At 42.8% G+C, this 16,772-nt stretch overlaps 1 protein-coding gene across 1 annotated transcript; it reads left to right on the forward strand.

Annotated features, from left to right (window-relative positions):
• Positions 1-1,705: 1,705 nt before the first annotated feature.
• Positions 1,706-2,338, forward strand: LOC141222270 (deoxyuridine 5'-triphosphate nucleotidohydrolase-like). Its single transcript, XM_073666657.1, has one exon. The coding sequence runs from the start codon at positions 1,706-1,708 to the stop codon at positions 2,336-2,338; it is 633 nt and encodes a 210-aa protein (XP_073522758.1).
• The last annotated feature ends 14,434 nt before the right edge of the window (positions 2,339-16,772 follow it).

Consider the following 16,772-nt stretch of genomic DNA (forward strand, 5'->3'; position numbering starts at 1 on the left):
ATTTGGAGTAGTCGGCAGGCTACGCAGAAGGCTCAGAAGTTCGTTTTATTGGAAAGTAGAATGGTTCTGTGTGATAGTGTGATATTGCGTACAACATGCCTCTCTTTAAGAAAATAGAGGTCGTGTTTCTGTAGAAATTCCAGGGTGGGAGCAGACTCCTTACCATATTTTGACCAAAGAGTGGTCGCAATGTGTTGGATTAAGTGAATCATGGGACAAATATTTGAATGATGCTGAACCTGATGATGTGGTTGCATGCTTGCAAAAAGTGAGAGTGGGAAAAAAACAGGAATTGGGTGCTGTGAGCAGAAGAGGATGGATTTTGTTACATGCTTATAGGAGACAGCACGAGGAACGGATTCAATTGCTGCAAAGAATGCAAGCGTTAGAACAGCAAAGGTGTGAAATGCAGAGTGCTTTGACAGTGGTGCAATGTCAGAATAGGCTGCTAATGGATAAATGTGATGGATATTAGCATGTTGCAGAAAGGGCTGCTGTATGTTTAGCGCAGTATAAATACAGAAGGAGGCGAGGGAAGGTTCATAAAAAATCAGGAAGTTCACAAAATAAAAAGGTTACAGTAAAAGATTCTGAATCCCCACAGCAGGGGCCGGGCAGGACATGGGGAGAGAGAGGGCCCACTCCCTCCTCGTCGCCAGCAAAGCCCACAGCACCGGGGTTTGAGGATCTTTATGCTGAAGTTAAATCCTTGATACAGGAATTCAAAGCCAAACAGAAGGGGGCATCATTTTCTCCTAATAAGATGTCTTCATCTGAAATGGAGGATCGATGGAGGGAGACAGATAAAAGTGATTGACATGCTGTCCACGCCCCACAAATGTTTGTAGATACAGGGGCGGAGGCCAATTTGATTAATGGAACTCCAAAACAATTCAGTGAGTGCAAGGTTATAACTACATAATTAGGAGGAAAGGAAACTGAGGCAATTCAGGACAGAGCAAAACCAGGAGTTAGTGGAATCTCCACATTGCATGAGAAGGTAAGAAAAGTCCTTGTGAGACTTCAGGAGCAGGAAATACCCTTTGAACAATTGATTCCTGAGCAGAGGAAACAAGTGTGGTTTACAGAAGGGTCAGCTAGTTACTAAGGTATCAACCTTGTGTGGAACGCAGTGGACTATCAGACTACAAGTATACATAGCAAAGAAGTATGGGGAAAAGAGTTGTGGCAAGATATCTGGGCAATTGTACAAATAATTAAAGTGACTGTGTTTCATGTTGATGCTATTTGTGCTTCAGATACCCTGAAAAGATTCTTCAACTCAGTAGCAGACGAACATCCCAAAATATCAGTCACTGAATCCAGTGAAGACTGACACCACTGAGGAGCTGCTTGGACTGACTCAATGGGCACAGACCAGAGGGTGCCCATCAGGTTAGATGCAATCAAGGAAACAATTATGAAATGTCCAGTATGCCAACATTCACAACAAAGACCTGTCCCCCATGTTGTTAGGGGTCAAATAGCCCAAGGTAAACTACCTGGACAAATTTGGCAGGTAGATTACATCGGCCCCCTTCCACAAGATGGATGGTGTGTGTATGTATGCTTGTCCATGTAAAACGGTCAATGCTAACAGTACCATTAAAACCATGCAAACCATAATATTATATTACGGTATTCCATTGCAAATTCAGAGTGACAATGGTAGTCACTTCAAGAACAGGAAACACCATTAATGAGAATGATTACCCCCAATTTACAGATCATGCCTTTAAAAGCTACTACCACAGGACAGACAGTTCTCTATTGGGAACTAGAGCCAGGGGCTCTGGGACCTTATAGAGACACCCCACAGGCAGCAGGACTAGATTTACACTCTCATGAGGAAATTAGATTAGAAATAGGGGTTGTAAAGGCAATCAGAACTGCTATAGGATTACAAATGCCTCCTGAGCATTTTGGTCTCATAGCTCCAAGATCAGGTTTGGCCCTGAGAGGAATTCAAGTGATGGGAGGAGTGATAGATCAGGATTATCAAGATGAAATCAAGGTACTCCTGTTGAATAGTGGGGATAGTGACTTGTTGATCCAAAAAGGAGACTGGATAGCTCAATTATTAATATTGTCTATCCAGAAAATGAAAATAATCAAGGGAACAGCTCCTGCAATAACAGTTGGAGGAGACAGAGGTTTTGGCTCCACTCATTTTCTGAATGATGGTGCAAAAATCTGGGTGCAGCAACCTGGAGATAAAGGTCCTCCAGAACCTGCAGAGGTGATCGCCCAAGGGGCAGACAATGTGTTAATAGTGATGAAGCCAGGACAAGAGAAGTGGGAACATGTTCCTGCAAACAAGTGTTATCTCAGAGACTAATGTATATATTTCCATTTTTAGATTCAAAATTGGAGATGGTGGATAATCGGTGTTACAGGCATGGTCCTTTTGGTCTCTGTCACTACCCAATCATTATACAGATGGGAAAGAGAAACGCCGGACGAGAAGAATGAGGCTTTATGGAAAATTAAGCAGAATTTATGGAGTTACTTGGCACAACTGACAAACATGAGCCATTTTTGTATGGCAAAGACTGCAACGGCTACAAATGTGTTGGAAACTTGTAGGGTAGCTATACCAACCCCCTTACGACTATAGACCAAATTGATAGGGGGATTTATCCAAGATGAGCAGGTGGAAGAAGGAGATGTGCTTCAGAATTATACATACAACCCGTATTACGCTTGTATAAACTGTACTGGAGAAGATTTTATTACTGAAGATATGATCACTACAAAGACTCAAAACATTGCATCTGTTGAAGTTATTCCTTTGGGATATGGCGTTGGATATAAATAATATATGGTTTCAGATAACCAAGGGTGGATTGTAGTATGAACATGAAAAATGGCTATTTTATATTTCAAATCCATGTTGAAATATAATTGGAGCCAGACATGTCAGCATTTGTAGATATTCTACCTCAGTAGACTAGGGGTCATTAGTCCAGACATACTAAAGCATTAGGTTAAGTTTGCTAAGTCTGAGGTTTAATCTTTATTACTGAAGGGAATTAGACTTTGTATACGCTGTGTTTGTCATCCGATGTAGAACCAGAGACAGAACAATATTGTAAATAAGACTACAGGCATATGGCTTAAGATGGAGAAGCTTATTGTAGTACCAAAAATACAAGTGGCTATCTGAAACCCATTATGATGTATCCAACCTTTAATTAATATTCTGATTATATATTCTGTGTTAAGGTATACTTTATTTGTGAATGTATCTCACTGATACATAACTTCTTAACACAATATACTGTCTGGGAAGAAAACCTTGTTCTGATTTGTAACCCTGTGTAGGATTTACTCTTATCATATGTAAACATTATGACAGAAGTAGAATGGTCCGTGAACAGGTCTTGTCCGGCATTGCTTATCTGTGATAGCTGGCCACTGTCACGGGATTGGAATGTTGGACAACAACCTATGAATTTTCATGCTTACGTAATATTAGGTTGGGTAAGCCTTTTCTAAAATGTATAAAGCTGTTGAAGAATTCAGTTATGGCAGAAGCATTGTGGACCTGTGAAGAGGACGCTCTTCACAGTGTAGGACCTAGTACGCATTCTCTGCCCATCGCTGAACGCTTCTCCAGCTGAAGTTTCCGGACAGATGATGTATATGCTATTAGGGAAATCTTTTTCTTCTTCTATCCAATAGTAAGTTTGTAACCTTTATAAGTATTTAACCTTAGTAACCTTTAATCTACAAAAGTGTACGCAATATCATAATATCATACTATTCCTTTGATTCTGTATTTTATCTTTCAAATTAACTATTATAAATAAAATTGCGTTATATTACAAGTGGTTGCCTTCTTTAAAGCCGTATCCGAACCTTATTGCTAAAAGCTTGGCAATACACCCGAGTACTGTGGTCCCCAGTAATCTGCCCAGGAGCCACAGAAAAGTTAATCGCAGGCCCGAGGTTCCCCACCCCTGCTCTAATGGAAATGTACTCCAGAGGAAACAAGCTATTGCAATGACAAGGACTCATAAACATCTAATCAAATAAAAGTTAAAAAACCTAGCTAGGACTGTATGTAGACTGCATGGGAATTCTTCATTCAGCAAGGAACAGCAACATTCCTTTTTGGAGTGCTTAAAATTATGTTTATAATATAACTAAAGTGTCGGTTGCAGGGTACAGTGCAAACCAAAGCCATTCAAGATTTTTTTTATGAATGAATCAGTGGACATCCGTTTAGGAATGAGCGATTGAGTTATGCATGTGGAAATTCTGTTTTTCAGACTACATAAGTGTAAATATACTGTATATGTAATTTTCCACTTACAGTAGGGCAGTCTCAAACACTTTTCTCCCAAAGACGGGGCAAATACAACCATTACATAGCCCTTATTTGTTTACTGGTATGTATAAAATTTCCTGTACAGTTTTTCTGTTATTATTGATTGAATTTATTTAATTTAATATATTTGTTATAAATAATAAAACATTTTAATAGATAAATAAATATCTTTGAAAAATCTGGCACTCTGAAGTGAGTATGATGAAAAACATGAGACTTTTTGTAACATCACTGGCGGCGTGTCACCATGGCTTCCTATCATTCACCATGCAAGGCTGCCATCCAGGCTGTGCACTGTGTTCCTCTTCTTGCTGTGTGCATGTTTCCTGGTGGAATGCCTAGAGCGGCGGCATCACTTCCTAATTCTTAAAGGAACATTCCTAATGCATCCCCAGCCTATTGCTGTGAGGCACTGGGTACTTAAGGCACCTCTACCCAGTGGGAGGTCCCTGAGCCACAGTCGAGGTTGGTATTGCCAAACCTTGGTGGGTTGGCCCTCGCCCCCATCTTATTTCTAACCCTAAGAACGACAGACATCATGGCTTGGATACAATTGGCCACAGTGGCCCTTATTGCAATTAAAACTGTGTTATATAAACAAATTGTGTTAGGGTCCTTGAAGCCAAGAAGAGTCTGGTGACCCCAATGACACAAACCCCACTTACACTCAGCTGCGAACCTCAAGCTCAGGAGCACCAAGAACCCCCTCGAAAGTGGGTTCAGAAACGGTTGAAACCGCCACACCCGGGACTCGATATTCCTTTGTCATAAGTTCCATAAATCACCAGACCCAAATACCACTTATAACTGAGGGATCCATGTCCTGTTGACACTCCCATACCAATTTATAACCAACTTCAAGGACCCTAAAGCACGCCACCTCAAGAGTAATTGACAACCTTAAGTACTCAAGACCCCCTTTCCTTTCATAAACATCGCCTGCTCGATGCCCCCTTGTAAAGCTAATGACCATAAATCAATTCCGACGTCATTCAAATGAGCTCCGTCAGCCAACCAAAAATCTTCCGAGCCATTCTCCAAATCAAAATGCCGAATTAACGCCCCCCCATTTCTGGAAACAAAATTGGAAACCGCCCTGTTCACCTTCTTCTGTGCTCTATTCAAACTCTCTATGGACCAGGTGTTTTGCCATCTCTTTCGGGGAACAATCTCAGAGCAGATCATTATCATCCCCGGAAAAGATGCCCAAAGCCGTAATAAATTGCGTCTCTGATTAGATCCCTTCACGGCCGAACCTCTAAGTCATTACCCCCTATGTGTAATAGCAGTATGTCTGGGGGGCGATCTAAATGGACAAAATTATTTACCTCCCTCAACAACCTGTTCCACCCCATACCCCTAAACCCAAGCCAACGAATAACGACTTTATCCCTTGAAACACTGAGTTGCCTTCCATCTCGTCGCACGTCTGCCCACACCGCGCCCAGTGAACATAGGAGTGGCCCATTATCCAAATCAATAGAGGGAAACCTATCCAGAAAACAACATGTGATAAGAACACAACAATACACATTTTTTTCACAAGTTAACTGTCGACTCCGGTCTCACGCAAGACAAAATATGCCTCGATTCCCATCTCCCTATCCGTTTTACGATATCCGAAGTCAGGTCTCAAGACACCGCCTCCATAGCGGCCCCTATCCAAAAATTATGCGGTTCCAACCCCGACTTGTTCAAGCACCTCCTAAAAATGCCGGTGTATTGATACTGCAATAAAAATGTTCCGTCTTCGTGACACAACAATGGCCCGTCCGAATTCTGTCCCAGTCCCCTGGAGGACTCAAAAGTTTTTAAAGGACACATCCCTGACCCTTGCACCTCTCCCAACCATACTTTTTTTCCCCTTCCTAACTGGTCTGTTTTTGAAAGCCTCAACCAAAATTGAAAACCTTCTTTCGTTGTGAACACATCTCCTGCTAATACCCCGCCCACCTTTCTTCTTAGATGGAGCTACTAGCTCGCTAACCCTTAGTGCCCCCAAAAATGGCCATGAAAAAGCTAACAGGAAAAGCCTTACCTCATACTCCGAGCTACAAATACCTCCCAGCTCCTTTCCCAAATATTTCAGGAGCCTAAATGAAACCGGGTGCTGACCATCATTCTTTTCCCGCCCCCTACGAATACCCTTAACTGCTTGCTTCACTAAGAAATTCTTTGTCAGACCCCTACCCCCCCTCATCCTAAAGCCGAATGCCAAACCTGCGATCAACCGATTAACCTTGGATACTGACCAATCCTCTTGAGCCCCATCCCCTAACCATAGGAGCAGCAAGCCTACCTGATCTTCTTCAGACAATGTATTTTTGATACCCCTCAGCCGACCCTCCCACAGCCCCCAAGCAGCTTGATAGGCCTTCCATGTGCTAAGGGATACGGATGATTGAATTAATGGTTGGGCTGCATAAATACCAATTTCCATAAGTGCTGCGGGCACTCGAGCCCCCTTTCCTCTGCATCCGGGGCCAGCGACCGAAAGCGATCCCACAGGAAGCGAGAAAGGTCATCAGCAATTGAATTCCTTTCACCTGGAATGTGAGAAGGTGTTATACAGGCATTCATTACTAAACATTCCAATGCCAGTTGCCGTAACACCTTGATTACTGGTGGAGAAGATGCCGTAATAGTGTTGATCGCCAACACTACCCCCATGTTAGCACAGCGGAAACTGATCCATTTGTTTCAAAATTGATGACCCCACAGTGTCACCACAAACATTATTGGGAAAACTTCCAGCAACGCTACATTTTTTACCAGTCCTGCCACTCTCCAACTCTGGGGCCACTCCCCTGCACACCACTGGCCCTTGAAATAAGCGCCAAAACCTGGGCTACCTGCAGCATCCTTGAACAGCTCCAAGTCCACTTTGTCTGTTACCTCCTCCATTATCAAAACGCCCATTATACGCTTCGAGGAAATTGTCCCACACTGACAAATCTTCCTTATGCTCATTTGACAATCTAATGTAATAATGAGGGGCCTTTACCCCCACTGAATCTGAATCAATAACGATCCCCAGAAAACTAATACAAGATGCCAGGCCCTCGGTTTTTTCGGAAGCCAGGGGGACTCCAAACAGCTTCGCAATCCATTCAATGGCATGCAATGTGGATTCACACAGCGGTGAATCCTTCGGGCCGAAACACAAAAAATCGTCCAGATAATGAATGATCGGGTCCCCCCCCAAGATACGTCTCGGACAACCCATTCCAGGAAGCAACTGAATGCCTCAAACAAGGAGCAAGAAATGGAACAGCTTATTGGCAGGCAACGATCTATGAAAAATGCTCCGTCCCAGAAACAACCCAGCAGTCGAACACTATCCGGGTGTACCGGCAATAACCTGAACGCCCCTTCAATGTTTCTCTTGGCCATCAATGTCCCTTTTCCTTATTTCCTGACCCATCCCACCGCCTCGTCAAAAGAGGTATAAACAATGGAACATAATTCTGTTGCAATTCAATCATTCACCGACCTACCCCTTGGATAAGAGAGATGATGAATTAACCTAAATTTGTTGGGCTCCGTTCTTGCAGGGAAGATGCTCCTGGTACCGTCCGTTCTCCACAGTCGGCGATCCGGGCCACTTGCTCCTCCAGCCAGCCAGGGGGGTGATCCATGGCCGACGTCCTAAGGGTCTCCAGCAGCAATATTTGGTATTGCCGCATCTGAAACGACCTGACCTATAAAACTGTCCCACTAGTTAACCTCTTTAGTTAACACAGTAAAAAAATAAAATAAAGCAAAAAACGATGCTTTATCATCATACTGCCAAACAAAAAATGGAATAAAATGCGATCAAAAAGACAACTGTAAATAAATATGGTGCCTTTGAAAACGTAATTTTGTCCCGCAAAAAAAGCCGCAATACAGCTCCATCAGCTGAAAAATAAAAAAGTTATAGCTCTCAGAATAAAGCAAAAAAATATTTTTTTTCTATTGCGTAAAAGCGCCAAAACATAAAAAAAAGATATCAATGTGGTACCACTGTAAACGTACTGACCCGAAGAATAAAGCTACCTTATCAATTTTACCACACGCAGAACGGCATAAAAAAAAAAAACAATTCCTGAATTTTGTTTATTCTGCCTCCCAAAAAATGTCACATGCCCGAGTATGGTACCAATGGAAAATTTATAGCTCTCAAAATATGGCGTTGCAAAAAAAAAGTTTTTTTTAGTGTGTGACAGCTGTCAATCATAAAAACTCGATGTGAATCTGGTATCGCTTGAATCGCACCGACCTGAAGAATAAAGTCGTCTGATCACTTATACCGCACGAGGAAAGCCGTAAAAAATAAACTCTAGGGTTAAGGTTGTGCTTGGGTTAGCTTTTTGCTAGGGTTAGGGTTGTGCTAGGGTTAGGGTTGTGCTAAGAATAGGGTTGTGTTAGGGTTATGTTTGCCAAGTATTTAAAGGGCTCGGACACGGCTTTAAAGAAGGCGATTAATTTTTATTATAATTAAATGATTACAGAAAATAAGAAGTCGTGTGATATTGCGTACACTTTTGCATAATATAAATCACAAAGGTAAAGTACTTACAGCGCACACTATACAGGAAAAACTTCAATAGGAGCAACATACATCATCTGTCCGGGAGACATCAGCCGTTAGAAGCAAAACAGCGAAGACAGAGAAAAGTCCTGGGATGAATCCACACTGCGACCTCAGGGTGTCCCCTTTTAGTTCACAGGTCAACATGCTTCTGTCTTAGCTGAAAACTTCACTAGCTTATATCTTGTTTGAAAACAAATGCTTGCGTAACCAAATGTTACACAAATTCTGACAGGTTCTATTTGTTCAATATACAACCCCTGGCAAAAATTATGGAATCACCGGGCTCGGAGGATGTTCATTCAGTTGTGGAAAAGAAGCAGATCACAGACATGGCACAAAACTAAAGTCATTTCAAATGGCAACTTTAGGGCTTTAAGAAACACTAAAAGAAATTGAGATTAAAAATGTGGTACTCAGTAAGGGTAATTTTTTTCAGTCCAAGCAGAGGGAAAAAATTATGGAATCACTCGATTCTGAGGAAAAAAATATGGAATCACCCTGTAAATTTTCATTTCCAAAACTAACACCTGAATCAAATTAGATCTGCTCATTAGTCTGCATCTAAAAAGGAGTGATCACACCTTGAAGAGCTGTTGCACCAAGTGGACTGACATGAATCATGGCTCCAACATGAGATGTCAATTAAAACAAAGGAGAGGATTATCAAACTCTTATAAGAAGGTAAATCATCACGCAATGTTGCAAAAGATGTTGGTTGTTCACAGTCAGATGTGTCTAAAATCTGGACCAAATACAAACAACATGGGAAGGTTGTTAAAGGCAAACATACTGGTAGACCAAGGAAGACATCAAAGCATCAAGACCGGAAACTTAAAGCAATATGTCTCCAAAACAGGAAATGCACAACAAAACAAATGAGGAACGAATGGGAGGAAACTGGAGTCAATGTCTGTTACCGAACTGTAAGAAACCGCCTAAAGGAAATGGGATTTACATACAGAAAAGCTAAACAAAGGCCATCATTAACACCTAAAAAGAAAAAAACAAGGTTTCAATGGGCTAAGGAAAAGCAATCGTGGACTGTGGATGACTGGATGAAAGTCATATTCAGTGATGAATCGCGAATCTGCATTGGGCAATGTGATGATGCTGGAACTTTTGTTTGGTGCCGTTCTAATGAGATTTATAAAGATGACTGCATGAAGAGAACATGCAAATTTCCACAGTCACTGATAATATGGGGCTGCATGTCAGGTAAAGGCACTGGGGAGATGGCTGTCATTACATCTTCAATAAATGCCCAAGTTTACATTGATATTTTGGACAGTTTTCTTATCCCATCAATTGAAAGGATGTTTGGGGATGATGACATCATTTTTCAAGATGATAATGCATCCTGCCATAGAGCAAGAACTGTGAAAACATTCATTGAAAGAAGACACATAAGGTCAATGTCATGGCCTGCAAATAGTCCAGATCTCAATCAAATTGAAAATCTTGGAAGTTGAAGAAAATGGTCCATGACAAGACCCCACCTGCAAAGCTGATCTGGCAACAGCAAGCAGAGAAAGTTGGAGCCAGATTGATGAAGAGTACTGTTTGTCACTCATTAAGTCCATGCCTCAGAGACTGCAAGCTGTTATTAAAGCCAGAGGTGGTGCAACAAAATACTAGTGATGTATTGGAGTGTTCTTTTGTGTGTTTGTTTTTCATGATTCCATAATTTTTTCCTCAGAATTGAGTGATTCCATAATTTTTTCCCTCTGCTTGGTCTGAAAAAAAATGACCCTTACTGAGTACCACATTTTTTATCTTGATTTCTTTTAGTGCTTTTTAAAGCCATAAAGTTGCCATTTGAAATGACTTTAGTTTTGTGCCATGTCTGTGATCTGCTTTTTTTCAACAACATTAAACAACTGAATGAACATCCTCCGAGCCCGGTGATTCCATAATTTTTGCCAGGGGTAGTAGTATCTTTCTTCTGAGTGGCCAGCTCTTCAGATGTCACTTAACTCCGATCAAATATATATAAAAATTATTCCTAAAATATAGCGTAAATAACCAAAATCAGGCAACCAATAAAATAAACAATCCTACCATTTACCATTACTCTGTGTGATGTGATCAATGTCATCATGTAACTTATCTATCTGAAATTGAAAATCCTGACTATGATCTGAGAAGTTAAAACCACACATACCTTCAATCTCTTGACATCCATGGCGGTAAATTAATAACTAGTGTTGAGCGAGCATGCTTGACACTGCTCGGTACTCGCCCAAGCATCTCACTACTCGGGATGTTCGGTGAGCACCGAGCATTTCCGGGTTACTCGGGCGGCAGCTCGGGTCTCCGCCCTGCACGTTTGGCGCTCTTTACCGAGCCAATGAACATGCAGGGATTGCCAGCCAGTCACTGTAATGCCGCAGCCATGTTGTTTGTGGGCATTACAGTGATTGGCTGGCCGCACAGCTTCACCTCAAGAATTTAAAACCGGGCGCAGCCATCTTGAACATTTATACTGTGAAATAGTTAGTGTAGGGTCTCTAAAGCCTGCCAAATCAAACAAACAGTTCTTCTCAGGACTAATATCCTTCCCAGATATCAGGCAGGCAGGCAGGCTGTATAGGAGACGCAGTGGTTATACCAACAAACACTGCATTACAGTCCTGTGTGCTCCTGCTGGTCAAATTGCTAGACTTATCCCCAGGTCTCAGGGGCCAGGAAAAATCCTTTTTTTTTCATCTAAATCCTGTTTTGTTTTTTCCTCAGTCAGACTGTACAAATACGTGTCTTATTAACCTTTTGGTATTCCCCCTCCCCCCCAAAAAAAAAAATTGAGTGTGTCTGTGAGTGTATGCAGCAGCTAAAGGGGAATTGTATAACAAATGGTTCACTCCACTAAATGTATGTATAAAGAGAATAGCAATGAGTGTTGAAAAGAGGATAAAACATAACCTTTAATGAATAAATATTAAACGAATATGACCATATAAAAATATAAGATTACCACTAGGACCATACTAGCAATGAAATGTCCGCCTAGGATGTAATATATTTGCCTAGGCAACAAATGTAACCGTCTTGAATGAAATAAACAAGAACTCACATCTAGGACATATCTCGCCTGTCAATTATAATGAACCTGTGACAGGACGTATAATTCAGAGCTGGCAAACAATCTAAAGGAGTTATATATAATTAAGCTGATGCTAGTGATTCTAGATGAGAGTCCATGCTTAAAAATACAAAAGGAACAGTCTCACCGTGCATGTTCTCAGCTCTCATACGCTCCTCAAGGCAGCTCACTTAGTGGGGCATTAGTATCACTATATCCGCTATCCACATGTCACAACACCGCTCCCAACGCATTTCTATGCCTCATTGCTCATCAGGGGAGATGGGGGTGTCCGTTGCCAACCATATACTGAGGATGGCACAGTTTGTGTAAGATCCTGTAGTCTTTTTAAATTACAGCGCGCTCCAGACACACGCGCGCGTTACTTCCGGTTTCGGGTTCCTCACTTCCTGTTTGTGGAACGCAGGTGACACGCAGACTGACGTCCGGTGCACACGCTACCGACCGCGCGTGCGCACTAGATTCAGCGCTGGCATGATCACGTGAGGTAGCAATCAGTCACGTGATGGTGGGGGTTGGAGCACGCAAATACTCAGCCTGCGATATCCCTATCTACCTCGCAGTGGGAGGTGTGTCCATATGTGCCATATATCCGGACACAGTCCCCACTAAACACCCCATGCAGTGCTATAAAACACCGCATGGTCCCCAGGGGGTATAATGGCTTAAAAGAGCGGCACACAAAATCAGGGGTCACTGATATATGGGGTAAAATAGAGTGGAGAGCACACACTGTTTGACCCAAAAGAGGAGATAGACTGAAAGGTCAGGGGAGACCATAGCAAGGACCACAAGAAAAGGAAAGTAAAAAAGGGGGGGGGGACAAGAGGCTAATAGTCCCTAGTAAAGAACTAACCATGCTGCCCCTACCTGTCAGTGGAGGTTGGCACCCTAAAAACCTGCACAAGTGGCGCCCCCACTCCGCGACGGCTCGCCCTACACTCCTGTCCCTGGTATGCCCTAAAATTCAGAGGAAGCATCTAAAGGATAACTGCTCGTTCAGTCCATGTGGGACCATTGTTTGTAACTTGAAGATCCATTTGGTCTCTCTCTGTAGGATCGCCTTGTCCCAGTCCCCTGCTCTTGGTGGAGCGTTTACCTTGTCGATTCCCATGAATCGTACCACGTCCACACAAGCTGAATGGGCGGTATTGACATGGCTTGCTAAGGGGTTGTCCCTTTTTAGAGCGATGTCCCTCTGGTGCTCCCCCACCCTCCTCCTCAGCTCCCTTTTGGTTTTCCCTACATACTGCAACCCACACACACACGTGGCCTTGTAAACAATCCCCTTTGATCTACAATTGATGAAGTGCCTGATGACAAAGGGCTCGCCGGTGACATTACTTGTGAAGTTTCTGCCCTGCAATATGACTCTGCAGGCTACGCATCCGCTACATTTAAAACTAACTTTTGTGGGGTTTTGGATCCAATTGCTTCCTAGGTGGCCTGTACAGTGGCTGTTAACCAGCCTGTCTCGCAAAGATCTTTCCCTCCTATAGGTCACTGAGGGTCCTGGACCAACCAATGTATCCACGTCATCATCCATTTGCAGGATAGGCCAGTGTTTCTGTAGAATCTTACGAACGGTGTGGGCTCTATTATAGAATGTGGTAACCAATCTACAAGAGTCATCGGCCTCAACCGATTTTGGGGGGGGATGCAATAGAGAGGTGTTGTCTCTTGCCATGGTCGCCCCATAGGCCTCAGCCACCACCCTCTTAGGGTAGCCTCTATCATAGAACCGCCGACATAAATCATCCGCTTGCTCCCGAAGGGTAGCATCACTTGAGCAATTCCTCCAAATTCTCATAAATTGACTCTTCGGAATACCCCTTTTCAGGGGTAACGGATGGTTACTATCCCATCTGAGAAGAGAGTTTGAGGACGTTTTCTTTCTATATGTTTTCATCCCTAACATTCCGTCCGTGCCCCTCTCAATGAGGATGTCCAAGAAGGGTAATTTATCAGTATCATGTTCAGAGGTGAAATGGAGGTTTAGATCATTGACATTCAGCCTTTCGACAAACTCCACAAATGTTTCCCCCCCCTCTCCACATAAGCAACACATTGTCAATATAGCGAATCCACAATAGAATATTCTCACTCCCTTCCACGGGCACATCACCAAAGACGACCGTTTCCTCCCACCAGCCCAGGTACAGATTGGCATATGAGGGGGCACACGGACTCCCCATTGCTGTACCCCTGAGCTGGTGGAAGTACTTCCCGCTGAACAGAAAGACGTTTCTTGCTAGACAAAATTGAAGGGCCTCAAGAATGAAAGCATTGTGTCTTCCAAACTGTCTACCCCTACCATTAAGGAAATACCGTACCGCCTCAATCCCCTTGTCATGCGGTATTGAGGAGTACAGAGATTCCACGTCAATGCTTGCCAATAAGGTGTCATTCTCCACCGCCATATTTTCCAATCTTCGGAGAAGATCATTAGTGTCTCCGATGAAGGAATTCAGACCAGTCACAAAGGGTCTAAGGACTCTATCAAGGTAAACCCCCAGGTTCTGTGTAAGGTTGTTCACCCCAGACACAATTGGACGTCCCTTCAATGGATTTCTTCCCTTATGGACCTTGGGTAGGCTATAAAACGTAGCCATTACAGGGTGCTTGGGGCATAAAAACTCGCACTCCTGCTTACTCACAATCCCATCTTCCAGTGCGTCCCTTACCAACCAGTTTAGTTGGGTAGAAAATTCCCTTGTGGGGTTACTATCCAAAGTACAATAACAATCCTTGGATAATAATATCCTTGTGCACATTAGATAGTAATCACTGGTGTTCATAACCACTACATTTCCGCCCTTATCGGACGGCTTGATGGTGAAGGAGTGATCCCTCTCAAGGGCCAAAAGGGCTTGCATTTCCTGTTGTGTAAAGTTGTGGTTAGACCAACCCGGTTTATCTCCCAGCTCTCTTAGGTCCTTCGTGACCATATTAAGAAACACGTCAATTGGACTTTGGTCATTTAGCGGGGGCGGCATTTGTGTGCTCTTCAATTTTAAGTCTGTAAATGGTCCTATCCCTTCCTGATTTGGGTCGGGGTCGCTGAGGTGAAATAAGGTCCTGATGTCTGATAATAGCTCCTCACGGACGCCATACTCAGCACATGTCTGTTTGTCGTTTCGGATAAAATGTTTCCGCCATTTCAGTTTGTGAACATACAGATTAATATCCTTGACGGTATCAAAGGATTCATAATCTGTTGTTGGCACAAAGGTCAAACCCTTGGTTAGGACACACATCTCTACAGCTGACAGTACCCTGGAAGACAGATTGACAATTTGTAGACTCGCTATGTTGCTGGAGGACCGCTCAAGTTGAAGCGGCTGCGCAGAGGATACCCTTCTTCTAAAAAATGGGCTCTTGAGGGAGATTTCCTGTTATTGTGCCCTCTACCACCCCTTCCCCTCTGTCTGCCTCGGAAAGATTTTGTCCTAGCCTCGGACTCCGATAGGTCCGTATCGGTGGATGATAGGTCCGTTTCCTGACTTCTAGGACCTCTGTACACCTGAAAGTTATAAGCCTTATTATCCCTGAATTCCTGTAGATCTTTCACGAAAAATTTGTGTTTCCTTTCTTTAAGATGATACTGAAATTTTTCCAGAGTACTGTGGAGTAGAGTTTCTTTAGAGGTATACCGGACGTCAGTCTGCGTGTCACCTGCGTTCCACAAACAGGAAGTGAGGAACCCGGAACCGGAAGTGACGCGCGCGCCTGTCTGGAGCGCGCTGTAATTTAAAAAGACTACAGGATCTTACACAAACTGTGCCATCCTCAGTATATGGTTGGCAACGGACACCCCCATCTCCCCTGATGAGCAATGAGGCGTAGAAACGCGTTGGGAGCGGTGTTGTGACATGTGGATGGCGGATATAGTGATACTAATGCCCCACTAAGTGAGCTGCCTTGAGGAGCGTAAGAGAGCTGAGAACGTGCACGGTGAGACTGTTCCTTTTGTATTTTTAAGCATGGACTCTCATCTAGAATCACTTGCATCAGCTTAATTATATATACCTTCTTTAGATTGTTTGCCAGCTCTGAATTATACGTCCTGTCACAGGTTCATTATAATTGACAGGCTAGATATGTCCTAGATGTGAGTTCTTGTTTATTTCATTCAAGACGGTTACATTTGTTGCCTAGGCAAATATATTACATCCTAGGCGGATATTTCATTGCTAGTATGGTCCTAGTGGTAATTTTATATTTTTATATGGTCATATTCGTTTAATATTTATTCATTAAAGGTTTGTTTTATCCTCTTTTCAACACTCACTGCTATTCTCTGTCTATGAGTGTTCAGACACAAATATATCTGTTTAAAAGAGTCTGGTGTAGGCCAGAGAACTAGAACTGTGTTTTTCCTTTTCCACGGTTCAAATCTAGGTGTTATCAACCTGCTTGCCATTTTTCCATTAAAAAAAAACAGTTTGAGTGTGTATCGCTGACTGTTCAGACACTAATATATCTATTTTAACAAGTCTGGTATACACCAGGAAATTATAACTGTGGTTTTGCAGTTCCACGGTTCAAATCTCTGTATTATCCACTTTTTTGTCTTTTTTCCATAAAAAAAAAACATTTTCAGTGTCTCGCTGACTGTTCAGACACCAATATAACTGTTTAAAAGAGTCTGGTGTAGGCCAGAGAAATAGAACTGTGGTTTTCCTCTTCCACGGTTCAAATCTGGGTGTTATCAACCTGCTTGCCTTTTTTCCATAAAAAAAACAGTTTGAGTGTGTCGCTGA

The sequence above is a fragment of the Phyllobates terribilis genome, unplaced genomic scaffold (genome assembly GCF_046119375.1).
Source record: "Phyllobates terribilis strain yellow unplaced genomic scaffold, ASM4611937v1 Scaffold_357__1_contigs__length_1953880, whole genome shotgun sequence".
In the NCBI taxonomy this organism is placed as follows: Eukaryota; Metazoa; Chordata; class Amphibia; order Anura; family Dendrobatidae; genus Phyllobates; species Phyllobates terribilis.